This window comes from Hipposideros armiger, unplaced genomic scaffold (genome assembly GCF_001890085.2).
Source record: "Hipposideros armiger isolate ML-2016 unplaced genomic scaffold, ASM189008v1 scaffold_114, whole genome shotgun sequence".
NCBI classification, from domain to species: Eukaryota; Metazoa; Chordata; class Mammalia; order Chiroptera; family Hipposideridae; genus Hipposideros; species Hipposideros armiger.
In genome coordinates this window covers 1,919,283-1,943,569 of record NW_017731464.1, presented here as the reverse complement: position 1 = coordinate 1,943,569, position 24,287 = coordinate 1,919,283, and the positions used below count along the sequence as shown (strand labels likewise).

Here is a 24,287-nt window from a genome sequence, read left to right as displayed (position 1 = left end):
CACCCCCCGCCCCGCGGTTGAAAGGTTTAAATGATTCTTGCAGAGACTGCACTTTGGGATTTGGGAGTCTTTTTAGTTTTGGTTTCAGAGGGGATATTGTGTTTCTTTCCTTTATTTTCCTTGGACTGTTTTGGTTTATATTTGTTATATTTTTCCTTTTGCTTTGTTGGATTTTGGCAGAAGAATGCACATTCTCATCGCGGGTCTATGCTGGGCCCTATCGTTTGGATCTTTATTTTTCTCTCTCTATATATGCCTCCCTCGCCCCCCACCCTCCGACACACAGAAGCAGACCGGCAACCAAATGCGTCGCTTGTTGGAGTATCTATGTGGACTGTTTTCCTTTTCAGGGAACTGTGCAGTGCATCCTAGGCTCCTGGTGTTCTCACGCTAGTTCTGCCGCCTTAGGTGGTCGCTTGGAGTCAAGGGACTCAGGTGCCGGTGGACCCGCTACCGAATCCCCCCGGCACCCCCCCCCACACACACACACACAAACCGGCTGAGCTTCCAGATGTTATCCTCCAGGTGACCCGGCCAGGTAGGGAGACCAAGTCCTTAGAAGGTTAAGACAGTACGTACTCGAGACCCGAGGGGGCGACGGCCGCGTGCGTCCCAGTGCCTAAGCTGGCACCAAACAAATTCGAGTCCACGCACTGCGCACAACCTGTACGGAGAGAGAGCGTCTAAAGGTCTTACTGGCTCTACGCCATTTCCTCAATTACCCCCTACTCTTTCGAGTCTGGGGCGGTAATAGCCCCAAGCTCCGCTCTTTTCGCTGTTTCTTTGATTTGTATTTTAAATGGTGTGTGTGTGGAGTGGGGGCGGAGGGGGGGGGAACATACGAAACAAATGAATTTTGTCTTCTATTTCCTGTTTGCTTAATATAAAATAAAGATTGGCTCGACTCTCTTGGGAAAGCCGGTAGAGGGCTACCCGGCAGTGTGTCCGGCGAGTTCGTACCCAAGTTTGAGAAACTCGGATAGAGGAGACCGAGGTGGAGTGGGCCTGCCTGGGAATCCCCGGGACACAAGGTGACCTAGGCGCCTGGCTAGCACCTCCTCACCCGGGAGGGAGATTGGAGAGACTCAGCAGGGATATCAGGGTGGCTTCGGACACAGCGGGAAGAGGTGGAAGCGCCAGGACCAGATCTGTCCCACAAAGCCGAGGGCTGGGCGGACAGAGAACAGCCGGGACTGCGATCGCGGCAGAGGGATGGGGTCGGCTGGAAGGCGCTCGCTGGAGCCCGCAAAGGCCCCTCTAACCATCTCGCCTACGTTCTCCCCTGGCCTTGCCCTTCCCTTGCTCGATGATTCATTCCGCAGACATTAATGAGAACTTACTATATGCCAGACCCATCCGGCTGAGGATGCTGGCGCTCGGCTTACTAACCGAGAGACTGACTCGCAACGCGGGGACATGCGAGGTTCCTGCGGCCGGGCCCTGGTGACCCAGGAGCGGCGTCGGCGCAAGTTCAAGGGAGCCGGGAGCCCTTGATGCCACGCGGTGGCCGCGTAGGTTTTCACCGCGCCCGCCAAATCCACGCGATCTTGCAGATGTGTTCCTAACACACCGTAGGCACTCAGTATATGTATTTGTCGAACGAATGAAAGGAGGCAAGGCCGTCAACATCGTGTATTTCACTAAGTAGGAGGCTGCAACGCCCTTCCCCAGGAGGAACGTCCGTTCTTAGATGACCTCCTTATTTTTTTGACGTTACAATGTCGTTCCTGATATGAAACGGTGGTGATGCCAGAACACAGAATAATTGTTGGAATATAAAGTTGACAACGCCATATGTTTTTGAATTTTCTGCAATCCTCAACTTTGGGAACCACTGAAATATAAAATCTAAAAAACCTCAAATATGGTTCTTTTACTGCGAGCTGGATCCCCGGGGCCGGGGAGGCCGCCTAGAGGCCTGCAGGTTTGGAGCAGGAGGTGGTGGGAAGCGTAGAGTCACAAGGTCTGCAGTGAGTCTTCCGCCTCTCTGCTGCTGCTTAGTGTGAGATTCCACCGGCAAAGCCAGCCAGTGGGGAGAGAAATAACCAGATAAATCCGCGCTCTTCCTCCCCGCCCAGTTCATACCCCTACCCCGCAGTCGTTCTCTGGAACTTGAAATAACCGGGTAATTAAAGCCAGGGTTTGGTTTGAATTTTGCTATTTCCGTGCATCGCGTCCACGAGTGGAGCTGCGGGGAGCCAGGGCCCGGCAGGTGGAGGACACTTTGCGAGGAGTCAGCCTCTCACAGGGACTCTCTTACAGGTAGGAAAAGGATTTGAAAACAAAAAAAGTCAAACCCGAAGCAGTAGAAGGCTCCTAGGCTCCCGTTCCCAGTTTTAGATGTATTCTTCCAGGGGATTTTCACATTTTCAAATACAAACATTAGCAAAAGCGGGATCATTTTACATAATCTGATTTGCAATTTGCCTTAAACATGTTTTTAATCCGCAGGGGTCATCTTTTCAGGCTCCACCATTTGACGCTGTTTCATGACTGTAATGTATCCCTTTGGTTGGGGAAAGCCGAATTCTCCTTACTTTTGGAAGGATGTTCTGTTGTTTCCCCCAAATATAAACACTGTGAAATAAAGTCACAAGTCACAGGTCTTTGGCACTTCTTTCGGTATTTCCAAGGGATACATTCCTAGCAATGGAAATGCTGCTTCGAAAGGATTACACACACTGAAGTAAAAAAATTTAAACGTGTTTCCTTGTTTAACTTTTAAAATAGCAATTCATATGATTCAAACCTCGAAAAATTGTTTTTGTTTTAAGTACACAGCGAAAAATCTGTTTCCCAGTCTGTCCCCCATTCTCAGGTTCCCATCAGGTTCAAGGGTGGCTTTTTTTTTCTTTTTTCTGTTTTCTAACATGTCCTTTCAAATAATTGATATGCTTAATGTAAGTGCAGCTATATTCTTTTTTCTTGCTTTTATTTTTTACTCATATGGTATCATCTCTATATGTTTCTTCACCTTGCTATATTCACTTACCAGTATATCTTAGGATGTAAATAATTTCTTGCTCGTTTTCTACAGATGCATAGTATTCCATTTATACGGACTGGATGGACCATAATATAGGTTATAGAACCCATGTCCTACTGGTAGGCATGTAGTGTTTTTCTTATCTGTTGCTATTATATATAATGCCACAATAAATAACTTGTTCCTTGGTCATTTCTACGTATATCTGCCAGAGAAGTTCCTAAAAGTAGATCCTTGGGTCAAAGAGTTATCTGTGTATGTAATTTGGAAGATAATGCCAAATTGCCCTCCATAAGATGATACTCCCCACCCCCAGCCCAAGCAACGCCTAAAACTGCTTGTATTTCCAGATGTGGTGGTCACAGTTTACACTTTATATCTTGATAGTTATTGTCAAATTGTCCTTCAGGAAAAAATATTTAGCAATTTATAACCTCACCTTTGCCCTCTCCCCACATTGCACTCTTTCTCTCTCTAAAAAAAAAAAAGCATATATTTTACCTTTGCCAATCATACAAGGGGTAAGTAGTACCTCACTGGCATTTTAATTTTTATGTCTTTGATTATTAATGAAGTTTCTTTATTTTCTTTTCATGTTTATTGGCCAGTTGTATTTCTTCTGCTGTTATCTATTAATTCATTTCCTTTAACAAGGTTTAATTTTCAAACATCCCTTTCCTTATTGTAGAAGCTCTGTAGTATGGATAATAACTTACCACTTTCAATTTGTGTTGCAATTTTTTGAGTTATAATTTGTCTTTTAATTTTGTTTCTGATGTCGTTTGTTTTCTGAAGTATAAAATAACTTTCTAATTACAAACCCAGTCCATGCTGTTTTGCTATATCATGTAAAAATTCAAAGTTCTGTATTTCCCCCACATAATAACTTCCACTCCCAAGATGTAACCTCCCCAACTTTCCCTGGTAACTGAAAAACATAAATATGTAAGTTATATGTTTAAATAGTGGGAATTTTTTTTGCAAACTGCTTTTTTTCATTTTATAAACATTTGTGGAAATTTTTCTGTGTAGAATTGCCTCATTTTTTTTTTAAGATTTTATTGGGGAATCGGGGGAAGGGGAACAGAAAAGTTGCTGTCCTTTTGTTCAGTCTAGTTGTAGAGGATGTCACTTCACTGGCCCATGTTGGTATTATCATTGTGCTCTTCCCTGGTGAGGCAGATTGGTCTCAGGCCTCTGGACTGCCGCTCACAGTGGCTCTTGGCAGCTCACATCAGCTGCCGGCTGGCAGCTCACGCTGGCTGCCAGCCACACACGGTAGCTTATGGCAGCCCACTGCAGCAGGGGCTGCAGCCTATGCCATTGCCGGCGACTCACTGGCAGCCCAGCTCCAGGTTGAGCTGTTGTTCACCATCTTAGCTGTAGAGGGCAGTGTCACTGGCCCTCATGTGGGATCCGAACAGGGGCCCTGCTGCTCAGAGCTTGCGTCCCAAGCCAGCTCTTAACCAACGGGCCAATAGGCTGACCTGCCTCATTCTTTTTTAACACGTGCATAGTATTCCATTATGCAGATATAATTTATTTAACCAGTTCCCTATTGATGAATATTTAGGTTGGTTCTACTCTTTCACTATTACAAACAATGCTTCAGTGAACATCTTTGTATGCCAATTTGAACAGATGGCTGTTAAAAGTTTCATTTATGAGACAATCTGAAAATGTGAAAACAGGTGGGACATTTTATTGTATTAAGGAATTACTTTTTTTTTTTTGGTTATGATAATAGTATTGTGGTTGTTTTTAAAGGAGATTGATAGAGAGAGAGAGAGATACATATAGAAACTTTCCAGGTGAAATAATATGATTTCTGGGATTTGCTTTAACTTACATGGATAGAAGAAATAGGATTGTTCCTGAGTTTATATTGTTGAAGTCAGGGAATAAGTATATCAGGGCTCATTATATTATTCTCTCCAATTTGATATATGCTTAAAATTTCTTGTAATAAAATGTTTTAAATAATAAACATCATTTCACATCTATTTGGGATGAGTATAATTATAAGATAAATTAATAGAAGCAAAAAATTGAAATCTGAGTCTATACACTTAAAATTGTGATAGATATTTCCAAATGCCAAAAATGTACTCATTTATACTCCCAGCAATTGTGTATAAATGTGGCATTTCTCCGCATCCTCCCAACCTGGGTTATACTCAATCTTTTAGAATAAAACCTTTTCAAGTGAAAAATGATCTTTTTTGTTCGCATTTTAAATTACTAGTGAGGTTAAACATATTTTCATATAATTATTCTTCATTTGTATTTACTCTTTTGTGAGTTTTTTTTTTCATGTGCTTAGCTATTTCTGTATTGGTTTGCTCAGTGCTTTTTTATAATTGTAAACACTATTTATATACTAGGGAAATGATCCCCTTTTCTGCAACATATGTTGCAGACCTTTTCCTTTTTTTAAAACTGCTAAGAATTTGTTTTTTCTGAACTCAAATTTAAGCTGCAATTATATCTAATGGTCATTTCCTTTGGGGGCTTCTACATTTTAGTTCTTGATGAGATGGTTCTCCAACCAAAGGTAAAAATATTACATATATATGTACATATATATGTATATGCATATGTATCTTATAATTCTTGTTACAAAAATTTTTTTGTTAGTCTTTGCAACAAATCAAACAATAAAGTACACAAAGTAAGAAGGAATCTCTGACCAGTTTCTACTTCCCAGAGCAAATAGAAGACAGGTGTTCATCCTACCAGCACAGGCGCGCGCACACACACACACACACACACACACACACACACACACACACACACACGTTTTACTTTTAGTTCTCTGAAGAAATGGGTTTATACATACTTGCTGTTTTCACATAGCAGTATATAACAGAAATTCATCCAGGTCAGGATAGGGAGATGTACCTCATTCTTCTTAATTTCTGCGTAATAACTGAAGATATGACTAATCTATGATTTCATCAACATATTCCTATTGATAAACATTTTACTTTTTTATTTTTTTCTTTCTCTTACAAACTATGTTCAAACAGTAGATCTGTCTTTATCAAATTATACCAATATTTTCCTGGGGTAGAAACCTCTATAAAATTTCCAGGACACAAAATTTATGTATTTTTAAATGAGCGAGACATTGTGAAATTGCCCTCCAAAAGAAACCTCATATTGTATTAAATAATATTCTTACTAACAGAGCTTGAGAGAACCTATATTTTCCCTCACATTTGCCAGCACTATTTCCCCAGCCTAATAGATAAAAGATGGCATTGGGAAAAAAATTGCATCTCATTGCTGTTATAACTTTCATTTTCTCTGATTCCCTTTAAGCTTAAGTATTTTGTCATATTTATTAGCTGCTTGCATTTCTCTTCTCAGAATAATCCATCATATAATTTGCTCAGTTTCCCACTGGACTGCTTCACTTTACTCATCAGTCTATAGTGACTGTGTGTACTAGAAATTAAGACTCTGTTATGCATATATTATGAATATTTCATCCCAATCTGTCATAACTCTCTCTCATCCTGCAGAAGCTTTTATTCCTAGGTACTTAAATCTGTCATTTGCTTTCCTTTTAAAAATTCTTTTCAGTTTGTTTTGCGATTTTTAGACCTTTATATTTTGCACTGAAAATTTTAATCTGCCTTGTGTTTATTTTTGTATGCAGTTTGAGATTAATTACTTTATTCCAAATAATGAGTGAATCATCCAAAAGTCATGCCTTTAATAATTCTGTCTTTCCTTCAACTAATTTGAAATGTCATCTTTCTAACATACCAAATCTTCATTTATGCATGGATTTGGTTCATGATGCTTGTGTTGGCATCATACCATTTTAGTGCTGTAAATTTGCAATATAGTTCGCTATGTGATAATGCAACATTATCATTTTTTCTTAACTATTCTTTCATTTTCAATTAATAAACTTGAGAATACATTTTTGGTAAGGAATTTTTATAGTAATCATGTTATATTTTCAGAGTAAGGCCGGAAGGACCTTGTCACATTTAAAAACCAGCACATTAACAGCTTGTCATATAAAGGAACTTCCTGGGTGCTAGGGGATGAAGTCAGGTAGGGCTTTGAGGGGGTCTCTTGGGAGACATAATTGGTCCTGGAGGTCAGGAGCATTAACTAACTATTCTCAGGCAGAGGTCACCTCACCACCTCTCCCAGGGCAAAAGCTCCTCAGACAGAATCACCCGTCCCGGTACCCCTAGGGCTCACCCCTCTTTGAGGAGACCTGAGGCGCAGCAAAACTCAGGACTCATTCCATTTAGAGTCATGCATTTCACCTTAACAAGAGCCTACCTGCAAAGAGGCCCTGGAATTAAAGCTGTCCCTACTTCTTGGTGCTTTTCCCAAACTCTACTCAGAAAAGGAATGATTCCAGGAAGGAGGCTGTGTCAGTCAGGATGGGCTAGATGACTCACAGCAGCCCAGCTCCAGGTCGAGCTGTTTGTTGTTCACCATCTTAGCTGTAGAGGGCGCAGCATCACTGGCCCTCATGTGGGGTCTGAACCAGGGCCCTGCTGCTCAGAGGTGGCGTCCCAAGCCAACTCTTAACCAACGCATCACTCGGCCGGCTTTATATATAGTTCTATGACACTTTACAACATTTATAGATTCATATAACCACCGCCACAAATAAAGATACAGAACTGTTCTGTCACCTGAAGGAACTTCCTCACGCTGGCCCTTTGTAGTCACACCTTCCTTACCTAACCCCTGGCAACCATGGATCTGTTCTTCACCTATAACTTTGTCATTTTAATAATGCTATATGAATGGAATCATGTAGTTCAGAAACTTGGAGACTAACTTTGGTGGTTTCTTTTTTCCCCACGCATCATAATAACCTGGAGATTCATCAAAATTGTCCTATCAGTCAATTTGATGTGAACCTAAGATTTTGTTTCTCTAGGATAAGTTCCCAGGTGTGTGGTCACTGGGTTCTATGGTAAGTATACGTTTAACTCTAAGAAACTGCCAGGCCTGTTTCCAGAGTGGCTGAACCATTTACATTCCCACCAGCAAGGTCTGAGAGATCTAGTTTCTTCACATCCTCACCCGCCTTTGGCAATCTCGGTGTTTTTTATTTGAGCTATTCTAGTATGTGTTCCTCATGGTTTAAATTTGCCTTTCCCCAGTGGCTAGCGATGTTGAACATCTTTTTCATGTGCTTATTTGCATGGCATGTTTTGATATCTGGTGGGCAAGTCTGAGGTTGCCTTTTTTTGTGTGTTTCCTACCTCCCCTAACCCTGAGAGGGAGAGCTGACCTTGGCTGCTCCCTGAGGTGAGAATGTCCCTCTTAGCTCTTCTACAAAGAGGAAAGGAGTGGTGGTGGTGGTGGTGGTGGTGGTGGTGGTGGTGGTGTATGCTTTGACCTGTTAGGAGCACATGCTCAGAGCTTCAGGTAGACTTTGGGGGGCTTACTGGGGAGAGGATGTGAAATTTCCAGCACCATATATGGCACCCACCACCCTTCCTCCAGTCCACACCCCCCCAAGACATTTTTAATAAAATCAATGCTTTTGGAGATGGAGTCACTTGGGTCTTGTGAAGAAGTTCTGAGACTGGGCTCACAATTGGAAATAGTGGGACCTGAGCAAAGAGGACCCAGTCACAACAGGGTCACAAATACTACCCTACCTTTTTGGAATGTGGGAAGGATTGAAAGGGGGAAGCTTGAGTTGTTCCCAAAGGCCAATGGTTTTCACCAACACTCCAAAAGCAGGGCCCACATCTGTTTGTTGTGCTCTGCCCAGTGCTCTCAAAAGACCAGCCTTGTGGGGGAGAGGGGGCACCTCTGAGCAGTGTCCCCCCCAGACCAGACTCACCTTCTCCCTGAGAGTTGGCTGTGTACACAAAGGTGCTTGAGAACCTCTCAGATCAAAGGCAGGACCTGGGAGCCAGGAGCCCATGAGAAGCTGAAGCACACCCTGGAGGAGTGAACCAGCCCTGGCTGGAGCCAGGAAGAACTAACTGGTCTCATAAATCCTATGGTGGGGGATTGCGAGGGAGGGGTCTCAAGCTCACCCTCTACAGCAGGGATTCTAAAGGTAGGCTCTACAGCTGTGTGGCGCACAAGGAGCCTCCTGACAGACAGCACATCCCAAAGCTGGTCCTTTCCTGTCTTCTGGGGCAATGATGAACACGTCCAGAAGGTTCTATTTTTACCCATGACCAAAGTTCTCTTCATTATATATTAATTGAATCATTAAGAATTACTTAAAGAGGGTATTCATAAAGGGTGTTTCTAGAGCTTATTGATCGCTGTCAGTGCAACCTCGGGTAAGTGACTTAAAATGTGTTCCTCCATTTTCCCGTCTGTGAAATGGGGATAATGATAATAATTGCAACTTCATTGGGAGGGTTAAAGTGCTTAAAACAATGCCTGTCCCAGAGCGAGCATTGTAGAGGTGTCAGCTATTATTATGACTAAAACATAAGTGGCCATTGCTACCACTTCAGGGCACATTGTAAAACCCAATTGTGCGTGCCATCTAGAGAGGGTTAGAATTCCTGCAACTGGGGAGGGTGTCTTGATCAGGGCTGCCTGTAGTTGATCAGGGCTGCCTTGAATTGGTAAGTTTTCCATTGACACTGATCTTCCTACATAATGGTCAATTTCTGTTAGTTTAGCTTTTTATTATCGACATCATGTGTTGGGAGTGGTTTGGTAAATCCTACAGAATACGATACTGCATATTTCCACACCCAAGTTTTTGACACAAAATGTTCTAATAACTAGTTTTCAAGCCATCAGTGTGTATGGCTCAAATATGGATCACTTTTGCCTCTGTAGTTAAAGCTGATGTATATATCGCTGTCCCCAAATACCTGACTTTTGTTGAACACTTTGTTGCTATTACTGAGTTCTTTTAAGCCAGGCTATCTGGGCTGCAGGGTTTTCAATCTCTCTTAAGTAGGCTCTGAAATATTGGACACCCTGTGTCTAGAGGGTCCAGGAGTGTGGCCCTTCTATTCATAACTAGGTATGTGACAAGTGGCAGCAGTACCCCTCTGGAAGGCACCCCAGCTTGATGAAGTGGCAATGGTCTTTGGGCAACTCCTAAGGAAACCTGCTCCCCAGGCCGTCCTCCACCCCCACCAGCTGGCTTCTTCATGGACCCCAGAAGCGCCTGTGGACAGAGTGCTCAGCCATGCACACACACATACTCACTCACACACAGCTTAGGACCTGACTCTGGACATCTCCTCCAGTAAACCTTACGTGATGGGTCATACCCAAAGCTAACCCATCTTTTCCTCTGCACTTGAAGACGTGGTATATCTCTTTCCATTTGTTCCTTACTCTGCTGAGGGAGCAGAATCCTGGCTGAGTCAGAGTGAGTCCTTTCTGCCCAGACTATGATTTGTATTGAGGCCCATTCACATACATATACCCATTAGATACAACATACTGCATTGAGTGATTAAGGAAGCTAGGCCCAGGGGCCGGCAGAGTGGCTCGTTGGTTGAGAGTTGGCTTGGAGGTGCGGGCTCTGAGCAGCGAGGCCATCGGTTCAGATCTCACGTGGGCCAGTGATGCTGCCCTCTGCAGCTAAGATGGTGAAAACGGCAGCTCGACCTGGATCTGGGCTGCCATGGGTCACCGGTGATGGCGTGGGCTACAGTGGGCTGCCATAAGCTACCGTGAGTGGCCAGCAGCTGGTGTGAGCTGCTGTGAACCGACATGAGCAGCCATCCAATAGCCAGTGACTGATCTGCCTCAGTCTGGAAGAGTGCAGCGATCATAGTGCCAATGTGAGCCAGTGAGGCGCCATCCTCCCCAACTGGACTGAAGAGCAGGGGGACAGCAACTTGTCTGTTCCCCTTCCCTGATTTCCCAATGCTGTTCCCTCCCCCAATAAAAACATAAAAAAAAAAAGGAAGCTAGGCCCAGAGAGGGTACACAACTTGTCAACTTGTCAGAAGTCACACAGCCATACCCACACATACCCAAAGAGCCCCGGTTAGGTCACACTGCTTCTAATTAAGATGCGTGTTGGTGGCCTAACTCTGTAACTAGTTAACTAACCTGCCTCCTTTCATGGTTTCTGCAGATGCCAAAGGCACCATCCGGGAAATTGTCCTGCCTAAGGGCCTGGACCTGGACCGGCCCAAGCGAACCCGCACATCCTTCACCGCCGAGCAGCTGTATCACCTGGAGATGGAGTTCCAGCGCTGCCAGTACGTGGTGGGCCGCGAGCGCACTGAGCTGGCCCGCCAGCTGAACCTCTCCGAGACCCAGGTAAGAGGGCATCTGGGTTCCTCCACTCCTGCCCTGGGAGCCTGGGAACTCCTTGGGTATGAGATCCAATTCTGGAGTTGTGCAGACATGCATGGGGGACAGACTTAAAGTTACAGGTAAACCAAAGCACATAAATACAGGGCTGACAAGAGGGAGTCAGCATATGCCAATGGGGGCCTTCAGGATGCACCAGGCAATCTGGGTAGAATATGGGAAAAGGACAGAGAAACCAAGGGAAAAGGACACTCTAGATGCAGGGCGTGGCTTAGAAGGATGTTGGCATGTTAGAGGAGCCTGCAGAAAGGGATGGTGAGGAGTTGGATTTGGGGGAGAGATGAGATTTCACAAAAATGGTTTGGGACCTGTCATTTCCCCATTCTAGGCCTTTCGTATCCTCCATCACCTTCCCATCATCCCAGTGTGGCTCAGAACTTCTTGTTGGAGAGAAGAGGTCAGAACACCTCCTTCATCCCAGAAGGACTTAGTAACAATAGTAATGTTTAACTTAAAGGAAAAAAATTTTTTTTTTTTTTTTTTACCTGAGCCATCCTGTCACCTGTTGGCAGATCAGTGGCAGTTCAGCTCGGGCCAGGATTCAAATCACTGTTGCTCAGAGCTCGCACTGTTTTTTGTTGTGGTTTTTTTTTTTGTAGGGGCATGGTTAGGGTTAGTGACAGGGTTAGGGGTAGGGGTAGGGTTAGGGACAGTGTTAGGGTTTGGGTTAAGGTTAGGTACAGGTTTAAAGTTAGGGACAGGGTTAGGGTTAGGGTTATGGTTAGGGTTAGGGATAGGGTCCAGAGCTCGCAGAGCTCTTAACAGACTGAGCCACTTGGCCTGCCCTAAGGAAAAACTTTTGTAAATTGAGTACCTTTGTTGTTGGAGAGTGGGCCCTTCTAGGCGCAAAGTCCAGATCCTTGGCAACTTGAGCAAAGAATTGAACAAGATGCCAGAGTAAGCACTGAAAATGTAGTTTATTCGAAGAGATAGTACATTTTAAAGAAGTAGAAGTAGGCCCGAGCAGTAGAGAATGGCTCAAGGACCCAGTATTAGAAGAGAAATTACATTCCAAAGAGTTTGGAGTGGGCCACGCGCAAAGGCCAGGCTCAGAAGGCTCAAAAAAGGGAGGAAGGGAGCCGGCCGAGTGGCGCAATGGTTAAGAACTGGCTTGGGACGCCAGGGGGCCCCGGTTCAGATCCCACATATGAGGGCCAGTGACACTGCCCCCCACAGCTAAGATGCTGAACAACAGCTCAACCTGGAGCTGGGCTGCCATGGGTCACTGGCAACGGCATAGGCTGCAGCCCCTGTGGCAGTGGGTTGCCATGGGCTACCGTGTGTAGCCAGCAGCCAGCGTGAGTGACCAGCAGCCGCAGTGAGCGGCTGTCCAGAAGCCGGTGACTGATCTGCCTCAGCCAGGAAGAGCGCAATGATGGTGCCAACTTGGGCCAGTGAAGCAACGTCCTCCACAACTAGACTGAAGAACAAAAACGACAGCAAGTTGTCTGTTCCCCTTCCCCCAATTCCCCAATAAAAATCTTTAAAAAAAAAAAAAGGGAGGAAGGGGTTCAAAAAGGGAAAAAGCGGTCAAAAAGAGCAGAGCTAACTTCCCAGGACTTGGAGTTTCTATCCCCTTTCTCTAGAATGGGCTGTTCCCCTAAGGGCGTGGGACCACTTGATTGGCACCTGTGATTGACAAGAGGTATTGTGCAGGTGCGAATGACTGGTCTGATCGAGTTGGGTATTTTGTGCCCATTTGTTTTCCCGCAGGGGTAGATAATTAAAGTACAAAAGGAAGTTTTGGGTGGAGAGGGGCGGTCCCCCAGGCTGCTGCATTCTGTGGGACTTGCAGAAATACAGAGACCCAATGCCTGCTTCTAACTGCCTGCCTTGTTTTCTCCTTGAGAGACGTGATCCCCATAAAATCTTTATGGGAGGTTGAGGGACAGGAGGTCTTTTCTTCTATATCTGCTTTCTGCTGGGCAGGGGTGTAGAGTTGTCCCTGCCTATTGGGGGATTCACGGAACTCTCGCTCTAGCTGATCTCAGTTGAGAGGAAGGGGTCTTGAGATCCACCTGGAAGACCACGCTGGCTTCTTTGGTTGTGACTGGCAATCTTGTTGGGGTGTCATCTGTATCCCCAAGGTCCCTGAATGAGGAAAAATCAATTTAAATTAATAAACCTGTTAACTCTGATGAAGCCTGTGGCCATTCAGCCTGTCTTTCAGGTGGTGTCAGTTGCCTGGGCCCAGAATGGGTTTGGCATTTAGCTTATTGGCCTGGGGGGATATTAGGAAGTCACAGGCTTTCAAGCAGTTATCTGAAGCAGGGGTAGGAGACTTCTATTGTTTAGGATTCAGAAACTGATTTACAAAGCAATCAAGAAGCAGGGGGATAGGAGAATTCTAGGATTCAGGCTAGGAGCAATCTTTAGCCTAGGATTCACAGACTGCTGAGAAGAGTAATCAAAGCCAGGGGCTAAGAAACTAAGAAACTAGGGAGGAGACAACACTTCTATCCTTAACATTTCTATAGGAATGAACACTTAAAAGTTTCTCAGTGGTGGGAGTGCTGCTCTGTTGGCCTGTAACACCTTCTCTGTGTGGATGGAAGCATTTCAAGCTGGCAGTAGAGCTATGTAAAGATAACTACAACAGCAACAATAATAATTCTTAGTACTTATTTGTGCCAAGGCACTGTTCTAAGTGCTTCGCATACGAGTATGTTAATTCACTAACCCCTTCCAACAACACTGTGATGAAGCTAGCAGTATTATCCCATCTTACAGATGAGGAAAGATTATCCCCAAGGCCATACAACTAAAATGTTCCACAGCTAGGATTTGGACAAGCAGCTTGGCATCTTTATGCTGCCTCTAAACTGGGCAACCATCCTGGAGCTTGTAGAAGAATCACTTAGAGACCCTTCGTTTAGCTACAGCCCTAGTAGTTTAATCTCACGTATGAGGGAGATCAGTCAACAGATGTATTGTTTTTTTTTGTTGTTTGTTTTGTTTTTTTAGCTGAGCCATCCTGCTACCTGTTGGCAGCTCAGCGGCTGCTCAGCTCGGGCTGGACTCGAACTGCTGTCGCTCAGAGCTCAAACTCTTGAGCGAGCTCTTAACCAACTGAGCCACTCGGCCGGCCCAGTCAACAGATGTATTGTAAACAACAGCCATAACAGGCTTTAAGAAGGGACGAGAGGAAGGAGGGGAGGGAGGAAGGATACCGGCTGGAGGCGTGAATTTATAGGGGAAGGCGCTGCAGCAGGACGGGTGAGGCTTCTTGTACTGCCTGCTGCTCCCTTCCCCTGGCACACCACGTGCAGCAGTGAAGTCCAGATCACACCACTTCCCTCATCAGGATTCCTCCAGCTCCTCAAGTCACACTAATAGAATGCTGTCCAGTCCTCCTCTCGTGAAGGGGCATTCAGATGCCTTTGGACGTCCCGGTTCCCTTGAGGGGTTTGCAGGCTCCTCCTGGGGTAAACCCCTAGTGGGGCAGAGGGAGAGGTGAGAAGGGACCAGAGGAGGAGGAGGAGGGGAAAGCAGGGAGGATGGGGCCGCTGGGCAGTGGCTGCTGTCCTGCAGGCACTGGTCCCATCCACCTGGACCTGTTTTCCTCCAGAGGCCGCTGTAGAGCCCGGAACAGCCCAGCAGATGGCCTGGAGCAGCCGGGCCCTTCCTCCAGCTGGGCTCAGCCTGGGGCTGGAAAGCCAGGCATGCTCACAGAGGGGGCTGCCGTGGCTGGGCGAGGTCAATGCTCCTGGGAAACATCAGGAGTCACCCTTAAACCCTGAAGTCCAGGCACGGAGTCACCCCTCAATACCTGCCCCTCTTCTTTGTTCGAACTACCCTCTGCCTCACCTAGTTTTGCCCCCAAACTCTCCCCTGAAATTTGGTCTTCAAGGACACCTCAGATGTCCATCCCAGCAACTCCTTCTCAGTCCTCCTCCTTTCCCTGCTCTGTCTTCCATACACCCTACATTTACCTGCCTTTGAAAGTCAAGGCCAAAACTCTCCTGTTCCAGGTAGCCTTTCCTAAGACACCTTGACCTCCTCCCAAGAGACCTTTTCCACATGGCTTGACCTGTAAAGAGAGAGAGAGAGAGAGAGAGAGAGAGAGAGAGAGTGTGTGTGTGTGTGTGTGTGTGTGTCTGCGTGTGTGTGGTGTGGCGGGCACTAATCAGCATGCACTTCCCAAGGATAAGAATGTACTTGAAGGCCGCATCTCTTCGGGCCTCCTTGGGGAGCCCAGCACAGAGCTGGGCTCACAGTGAGCTCTCGGTTCCTTACCTTACTGATTATTGCTCACCACCCTCCTTTTTCTTCCCCCCACCCTGGAGTTTTGGAGATAATATAAGGTATAGCTAACGTTTATTGAGAGCTTGTTGTGCCCCAGGCACCGTTCTCCGTGCTTGGCATGTTATAACTCCTTAAATCCTCACCACCACCTTTTGGGGTAGGTGTGAGGTTTTTCTTCTGACACCACTTCTGATACTAAATGTGTGGTGTTTTCCAACACCAACAGCATCAATTCTCCAACACCAACTGGGTGTCCAACAGTTCAATTCAGTTTAATTCTTACACTAATTCCTGGACCCTATAAGTCCAGACCCTATAAGTTAAGGGCTCAGTCTCATAGGACAGTCCTACATTAGATGCCAGTTGCAAGTCCTAGGGGCTCCCTGTACTTATGACTATAAGTTTGGGGGTTCCCACATCCCCCTCCTTAGGTTTGATAATTTGCTAGAATGGCTCATAGAACTCAGGAAAATACTTTACTTACATTTTCAGGTTTATTATAAAGGACACAAGTCAGAAATACCATATGGAAGAGATGCATAGAGCAGGGTGAGGGGAGTGGTTTGAAGAGCTCCCCTACCCTTTCTGGGTGTGCCACCCTCACAGGCTTTCCATGTTTTAGTGTTCATCAACCCAGAAGCTCTCTGGGTCTCATTGTTTAAGAGTTTGTGTAATGCAATCTCCAGCCCTCCTCCCTTTCCCAGAGGTCAGAGGTGGGGCTGAACGTTCAACCCTCTAATCACGTGTTTGGGCTTTCTGGAACCAGCCCCATCCTGAAGCTACCTAAGGGCCCACCCTGAGTGACCTCAATAGCATAAACTCAGGTGTTCTCAAAAGGGCTTCTTATATTCTGCACAAGAAAGACAAACAACATTTAAAAGTGATGAGTACTGGGGCAGCCCATTAGCTCAGTTGGTTAAAGAGCAGTGCTCACAATACCAAGGTTGCCGGTTTGATCCCCACATGGGCAGCTGAGCTGCGCCCTCCACAACTAGATTGAAACAACGATTTGACTTGGAGCTGATGGGTCCTGGAAAAACACACTATTCCCCAATAAAAAATTAATTAATTAAAAATTTTTTTTAAAAACTGATGAGTGTTATAAATTGGAAGATCAATAAAATTTAAAATGCTTAAAAAACAAATAAATAAGAAATAAGTAAAATTAACGAGTGCTGTTAAATACCAAAAATTCAACTGAGTAAATTTAAAGATCTTATTGGCTTGAGTAATCCATGAATTGGGTAGCATCCCATCCAGCAAGCAGAAAGGAGATCCAAGGAGCTGTGCAGAATGGAAGGCTTTTATAGGCAGGAGGGGGAAAGAGTGGATTTTTCAAGCTGAGGTAACCTACCTATGGAGGACGGAAGGGGACTGTCAGGTGTATTACTAGTGATGACCAGAAAATTTCAGACTGATAGGTTAAGATTACATTCCTGGGAGAGGCTAAAACTGCAATTAAGTAAGGTATTGAGTCTCATTTTGGTGATGTGGGCTTAGCATAAGTGACTCCATTTTGGGCTTGTTGTCTCTGTTTTAACAGTGTTCTGAGGGAGATAAAATATGATATGATAGAGACTAAAAGGAAATCTTTTGTTAGGGTGGTCAGAAAAAGCCTCTTTGAGGGAATGACATTGAGCTGTGCTGGGAACGACAGGGAAGAGACTAGATGAGGAGCCAGAAGGGAAGACACAGGGTAACTGTGAAGACCTGGGGACGGGACCTGGCATAGAATGTTCTAGAAGTGTCAGAAAGCCAGTGTGGCTACAGTTGGAAGGTAATAGGCATACATAGATGAGGCAGATCATATAGTGCTTAGAGGCCATGGTGGGGTGTTGAAGAGAGACTGGCATGAGATGATTGGCATTTTACAGAGGGCACTCTGTAAATGGGGACAAGAGTGGACCAGTTAGGAGCTACTATATGACATCTTGAACAGAGTAGTGGTGGAGGGGAGAAGTGAACTGATATGAGATGTACTCTCATTTGAAGATAGGACCTACTAGGACGTGCTCTGGGATTACATGCATGGGGCAAGGCAAAGAGAAGTGGTTTGGGCTTAAACAACAGGATGAATGGTGAGCAATGGTCAATGATGCTACTTAACAGGTTAAGAAAGCTGGGGAGGAACAGGGTAGTAGGAGAGGAATCTAGAATTTTGTTTTAGATCAGTTAAGTTTGAGGTCTAAGTGGAGATGTCAGGAAGGTATGTCCGCTGTTTCTCTGGGGGTTGGTTTTTCTCTAGTTTATCTGAGGGTCTTGGTCAGCACTCTTTGGGGGAAAGGATAAGAGATTTCTTCAAGTGTGCTAAAATAATGGATGGACTCCTAAGAGATAAAAAAGGAGGCACAGTCTTATGGAAATCCAAGAACTGGGACCATGGTAAAAGGAGGCTTAGTGGAGACGAAGCCAAAAGTTGTTGTGGACCCAAGCCTTCAGCTCCAGGTCCTCACAAGCCTACCTTCTGCTGCTCCATGGAATACATGGCCCGACTCCTCTCCAAGTGCCTGCTCCTCTCTGTGTCTGTGTCTGCCGCTTCTCTTCTCTTCCTGCTGCCAGCCAGCATCTTTACCCTCTTTCCCGGACACCAGGAGAGTCCAGGCATGGTCCTAATTCAGGCAGAAATAGCGTAAGTTTTTTTCAGCACCCATTCAAACTCCTAGCCTTTTCCTTAACCTCTGTGTGTCCAATTAAGTTGAGTTGTCTGAACATTTAAATGAGAAGCCTATTTACAGGGTCGGGTAGACAGAACAGTGAAGCCCTTGCCTTCCCTCCCTACCGCCCACAGAGTTCTGCAGGATGAAGGGTCCTTCCGATGTAGGAACAGTGAGCAAGACAGAGCACAGCTGATCTCTGCCCTTGGCCTTGCCCAGAACCCGAGGCTGTGCAGTGAAGGAAGGCCCTGGAGAGCAGGAAGGTGTCTCAGAGGGTCTCTCTCTCGGAGCCATCAGAAGAACCCTCCACCCACCTTATTCCCACAGAGTGCATGTGCTGAAAGCTGCTCTCCTGTCAGAGAACAGGGAGGGTCCCATGTAGTCCAGTTCCCCGTTTTTAGAAACCACCCTGATACACTTTGTTACCATGCTTTCTTTCAAGGAAAATGTTTGGTGTTTGATTAAAGCAGTGTTTCTCAAGGTAGGTCTGCAGAACACCTACATGTAGAACCCCTGGGATTCTTGTGAAAATAGATTGCTGGCTCAGATTCCATGCTCCACCCACAGGTTCCAAGTCAGAATTTCTAGGAAAGACCTAACACCCTATATATTTTTCAGCTGATGTGGTTTCCATGCTGCTTAAAAGCCTTCAGCATCTGCCAGGCACTTGACTATGTCCATGATTATTAGCTCAGTAAGTCATCACAACAAAGTGATGAGAAGGCATTATTACAATCCCCATTTTACAGATGGGGAAACTGAGTCACAGAGAGGTTAAGTAACTTCCCCCATGTCATCCACTAATTAAGGGAAAGAACCAGAATTGAACCTAGGGCTGTCCGATCTCAGTCTTCATATATATGTCTCTATATATAATATATAGACATATATACACTTCATATATATATACCATACGTATATAATATATATATTATATCATTTGCTACTTTCTACCAAAACACTTACCATGTCATAGCACCTGCTGACCTATCCATCTCCCCATTACTGGTGTCTGAGATGTAAGTGGGTAGAGATAGATTTTTATTTATTTATTTATTTATTTTATTTTTTTAAGATTTTTATTGGGGAATTGAGGGAAGGGGAACAGACAAGTTGCTGTCGTTTTGTTCTTCAGTCTAGTTGTGGAGGACGTTGCTTCACTGGCCCAAGTTGGCACCATCATTGCACTCTTCCCGGGGGAGGCAGATCAGTCGCTGGCTTCTGGACGGCCACTCACGGCGGCTGCTGGCCGCTCACGCTGGCTGCTGGCTACACACGGTAGCCCATGGCAACCCATTGCAGCAGAGGCTGCAGCCCACGCCTGCAACTCACAGCAGCCCAGCTCCAGGTAGAGCTGTTGTTCAGCATCTTAGCTGTGGAGGGCAGTGTCACTGGCCCTCATATGTGGGATCCGAACCAGGGCCCTCTGGCGTCTCAAGCCAGCTCTTAACCAACACGCCTCTTGGCCTGCCCGTGATAGATTTTTATTTATTCTTTTCTCAGCACCTGGCAATGCTGATATGTATTGCCTGGTTGGTATTTATGTGTTGTTTGAATGAATGACCAGCGTCCCAGGGTCAGAGCAGAAGATGTGGCTGTGGAGGAAAGGAAGGTGGGAAGCTGGCTGCAGGATCCCCCTCACGCAGCTGACCTGGGAAAGTTTTTCAGGACCAGGGTCGAAGAATCAACAATGAGTCTCAGAATTTAACACTGACCATGCATGAGCTGGAAGGAGGTGATGGATGATCATCCAGAAAATGCCTCCCCAGTCCTGGCGGCCAAGTGGAAACCGTATCCCTCCCCTGGTGTGCAGCCATGGGTCGCAGTGTGGTCCAAAATGGATCAGAGGTGAAGCCACCAAGCATTCACTGAGTTCCTGGGGAACCAACATAGGGAGGAGGCAAGATGTCAGCCCCCAGGGAGACCACAGCATGTACCAAGAAAACAAGGGGAGGGCGCCACCCCAGGAAGTGCACTGTACTTCCGGATAGGACCTGTGCCTCTGAATTGAGCAGCAATTGAATTGAGCCTTAAAGGACCAGTAACTTTGTATTTAACCCTGGGAAGAGGGCAACCCCTGAGGTGAAACTGAAGGCTTCCTGGAGGAGGTGGGTCGACTTCAGAGGCTCTGAGCCTGTCTTCTATTCGTTTGTCCCTTGTTTGCTGTACCTTATGAATCAACTACTTAGGGACCACGGGATTAATGGTGGGAAGTAAACAGTCAGGTCTTCTCACTCCCACCATTGCAGCTCCAGCACCCATCTCCACAGTTTACAACATTAGAATCGCCCACAGAGCTTTTTACAAAAATACAGATGCCTAGGCCCCAGCCCCTAGAGATTTTAATTTAATGGGTTGGGATGGGGCCTGGGCATAAGGACTTAGGAAAAAAAGGACCCCAGCTAATTCCAAGATCCAGTCAGGGTTTGAATTCCTGACCTAGCCCGTAAGTGCCCAACAAATGGGCATGCCAGACCCCGGCCCCTGCCCCACCTGCCCTCTGCCTTTTCCCTCCTCCCCTTCCAGGCCCTTCTTCCCAGGAGCCTCCCACACCCAGTGCCAACCCACACCTACCTCTTCCTGCTAACCGAGAGCTGTAGAAAGACAAGACCTGTGGGAGAACACCTTGAAAAAAGCCTTTCATTCCTCATCAGTCACACCCCTTGCTACTGCCACTCCCTTTGTACCTAATTGTCCTCCTTTTGCTGGGAGGGAGTTAGTGCCAGTCTCCCACTAGACCCTCAGCTTCCTGAGGGCAGGAACTATGACACCTGGGTCTGTCCTGTCCCCCGAGTTCAGAGCCAGGAACAGAGAAGTGAGCAATAAACAAGAATTAACTCACACTGAATGTGGACCAGGCACCATGCAAAGCCCTCTGCATGGATTTCCTTATTTGGTCCCTGCAACATGCCAGGTGTTTTTGTCCCCATTTTAGAAAGGAGAAACTAAGCTCTGGTTTGTTGGGCGCGGTGCCTGGCCTGAAGTCCTAAGAGGGTAGGTGCTAGCCGAGCAGAGAAGCCAAGAGGCTTCCTCGCAGGGGGCAGGAATGCAGCAACCTACAGAGTCATGGTTCCCAAGGAGCTGGTGGGACTGCTTCATGGAGCAATTGAATTCTGGAAATGACAAAGATAAAGGGTTTTCTTCTTTCCAAAACTTCCTTCAGCCAGAGTTGGTCATATCTCCCTTGGCCTTATCTCCCTATCCTGACTGAAATCTCCTTCAAATGTCACCTCTTCAAAGAAGCTGCATTTGCCACTCCATTAATAAAATAGTCACCTCCCCTTCTCTCCCCCTCTTTATCCTGCTGCCTTTCTTTAAAGCGGCAGCCTCCCAAGTGTGATCCTTAGGTTGGTGCCAGCCTACAAACTGTTAGCTGTCCATGACAAGTTAAATGCAGAAATGGAGAGTGTTTAGATACGAATACAGCAATTTTTCTAGTAATTCATTATAATTGTATTTTACAAAAGAATTGGTCTACAACAAATTAGAAAATTTAAAAAGCGATTCCTGAGGGCCGGACGAGTGGCTTAGTTGGTTAAGAGCTCGCTCAAGGGTTTGAGCTCTGAGCAACAGCGGTTCGAGTCCTGGCCCGAGCTGAGCAGCCACTGAGATGCCAACAGGTAGCAGGATGGCTCAACTAAAAATAAATAAATAAATAAATAAATAAAAAGCGATTCCTCACCCCAAATAATTGGAGAGACACTGCTCAAAGCGCTTATTGCTACCTCACAGTCATGCCTGTTTGTTTTTATTTGTTGTTCATCGTCTCCCTTCTATACTATCCACTCCACATAGCAAGATTTGCTCTACCTCACTGCTAATTCCTCCAGCCTGCACACAGTAGGACCTCAATACATACCTGTTGAATGAATGAGTGAGTGAATGAATACAGCAATCAGTCTCAAGTAGATCCTGTAACTCTCTGCTCACTTTTGGATATTGAAATTCAATCCAATCCAGGACAAAACACCAAAGCACACCTGTTTCAAATCTCCTCTGCTCCCCGCCCCCCCACCCCCACCCCAGAACAGAGCTGGAGAGACCTACACGGGAAGGACCCTGCTAGCTTTAACACTGCCCATTGTAGCCTCTGTAAAGCAGTCCTGTCTGAGCCACCTGCTCCGTCTTCTCCCATCAATAACCTACCCTAGGGTCGGAGGCCAGGGAGGGTGGTGGCAGGTAGGCAGAGATCTTTTCAAATAACTGGGCACCTTCCGGTGTGAGGAGCCTCACTGGGCAGAGGCCTGTGCTGGAGGGGTGGTGATGTTCAGCATCGCCCCAGGCAACCTCAACTCTGCCCTCATCCTCACCCAGGCAACCTTCCCACTCCTGTCTCCTACTCATCCTCCCCTTCACCTCTCTGCTCCTCCACCCAGAGTCACAGGAGTTGCTGGCCTCCCTGACAGCCTCCGAAAGCTGGAGGGAACCAGTGAGGCCACCCTATCCTTTTCTTTCCAGGCTGCCCACTCATTGGTCCCTGTTCATCCTGCTGGCACACACTGCCCGGCCAGCTGCCAGCCTCCTGACACCTCCAGGCCAGAAGCAGGCCCAGCCTCTGTGCCCCTGAGACTCAAGTCTGGGTGCTGCGGGGATGGTACCAGTGACATGGGCCTGCAGATGCTGTGGCCTGACAAGCTCTCCAGCTGGGGAGCAAATGCCAGTCCCTCCTCTCGGGCACTTCCAGGCCCTACAAGTGATTCTTTCGGGGCCCCCTGACTTGCCTTCTGTGGGAGAGCACCCTCTCCTTCCCACCTGTCACCACCAGAGATCTCACAGGGCTGACCGCTGGGCTTCCCCTCCAGCCTTTCTTTTCTTCTACAGATAAGTTCTCCTCTCATAGGCCTTGAAAAAGGGCCTCTCTCCGCCCTTTGGTTGGTGGCACCACTTAAGATATGAGGTACTTGACACCTTTTTGTCCCCAGATTTGAATGTGTGGCCATTGGAAGACCCCCTCAACATCCTGCCACATTCTCTCACACTTGGTATCATGCTGAGAAGCCCAGTCTTTACAAGTGACAGGGTGGGAGGGAGCTGTGATAGGTTCAAACAGGGGAATGGTCAGATTGGGTTAGAGAGCTCACTTCAGAGGCAGTGTTGGGGCCAAGATAGGAGAGGTGGGACCATCCTCGGATCAGGCAGCTGACCCCCGCTCTGGGCCCATGCTTTAGAGGGCCCTCCTCTGGCCATGCCGCTCCCTGGGATGAGGACTCAGCAAGGCCAAGGGGCCACCTTCTAGACCACACCCCAGGTGTCCAGGATTCCAGAATTCCCTGCCAAATGGCCCAAGCCCACTTCTGGCGCAATCCTGGGCCTCTCCCCACGTCAGTCCTCCCAAGGGCAGGCAGCCCACGCAGCCATTATTCACAACCCTAGGCCCAAGAAGTAGTCAGTGGGGGCTATTTGCAGAGCGTAAACAGGCTGGGGTGCCCACAGATGTGCAGGTCAGAGTCAGGGCAGGCCATGAGCCAGAGCCCCCCAGTTTCCTCCTGCCCCCCGCCGTGCAAATGTTAAGGTTTGGATGTGAGGCACAGAGACCCTGAAAGCTGTGGTTCTCCCACCTTGGGAGCATCACCTGTTGAGCATTAAAAACTCCTAGCATCAGGGTCCCAGCCACTCCCATTCTGAGTAGATTGATCTGAGGTTAGGAGTTTGGCTCCCCAGGTGGCCAACAGTTGAGGCATAACCAGAGAAACAGTGTCATAGACCAGGCGAGAGGGGCAAGGGAAGAGAGGAGGCTGCACTGCAGGATGGAAAGGGGACCTTGGGAACTCTCCCGGGTTTCCGCGTGGGTGGGTGGAGATGCCCTCATGAAAGAGGGAAGGTGGGGAGGGGTTCCTGTGTGGAGGAGTGGATCTCAGCTGGGTCTGTACATATGGAGTTTAACAGGCAGTTGGATAACGGCCTGGATCTCGTGCTGGGAATTATCAGCACATACTAAATGATGGCTGAAGCCACGAACGTGCCTAAGGGTGGAAAGTATGTTGGGCCAAGAAGGGCACTTCATTTGTGCCCTCCAAACTCCACCGTCCTTTTGCTAATCCATTCCTCCATCCTAGGCCAGAGTCAGTTTAGCAGTGGAGGGACAGGAAGGG

General features: G+C 46.8%; 1 protein-coding gene across 1 annotated transcript in view; it reads left to right on the top strand.

The window, feature by feature from the left end:
* Window positions 1-24,287, top strand: part of VAX2 (ventral anterior homeobox 2) — a 30,204-nt gene that overhangs the window by 4,968 nt on the left and 949 nt on the right. Inside the window, exon 2 of the mRNA XM_019647619.1 lies at window positions 11,055-11,242. Coding sequence (XP_019503164.1) covers window positions 11,055-11,242 — 188 coding nt within the window. The remainder of the gene's footprint in view (window positions 1-11,054; window positions 11,243-24,287) is intronic.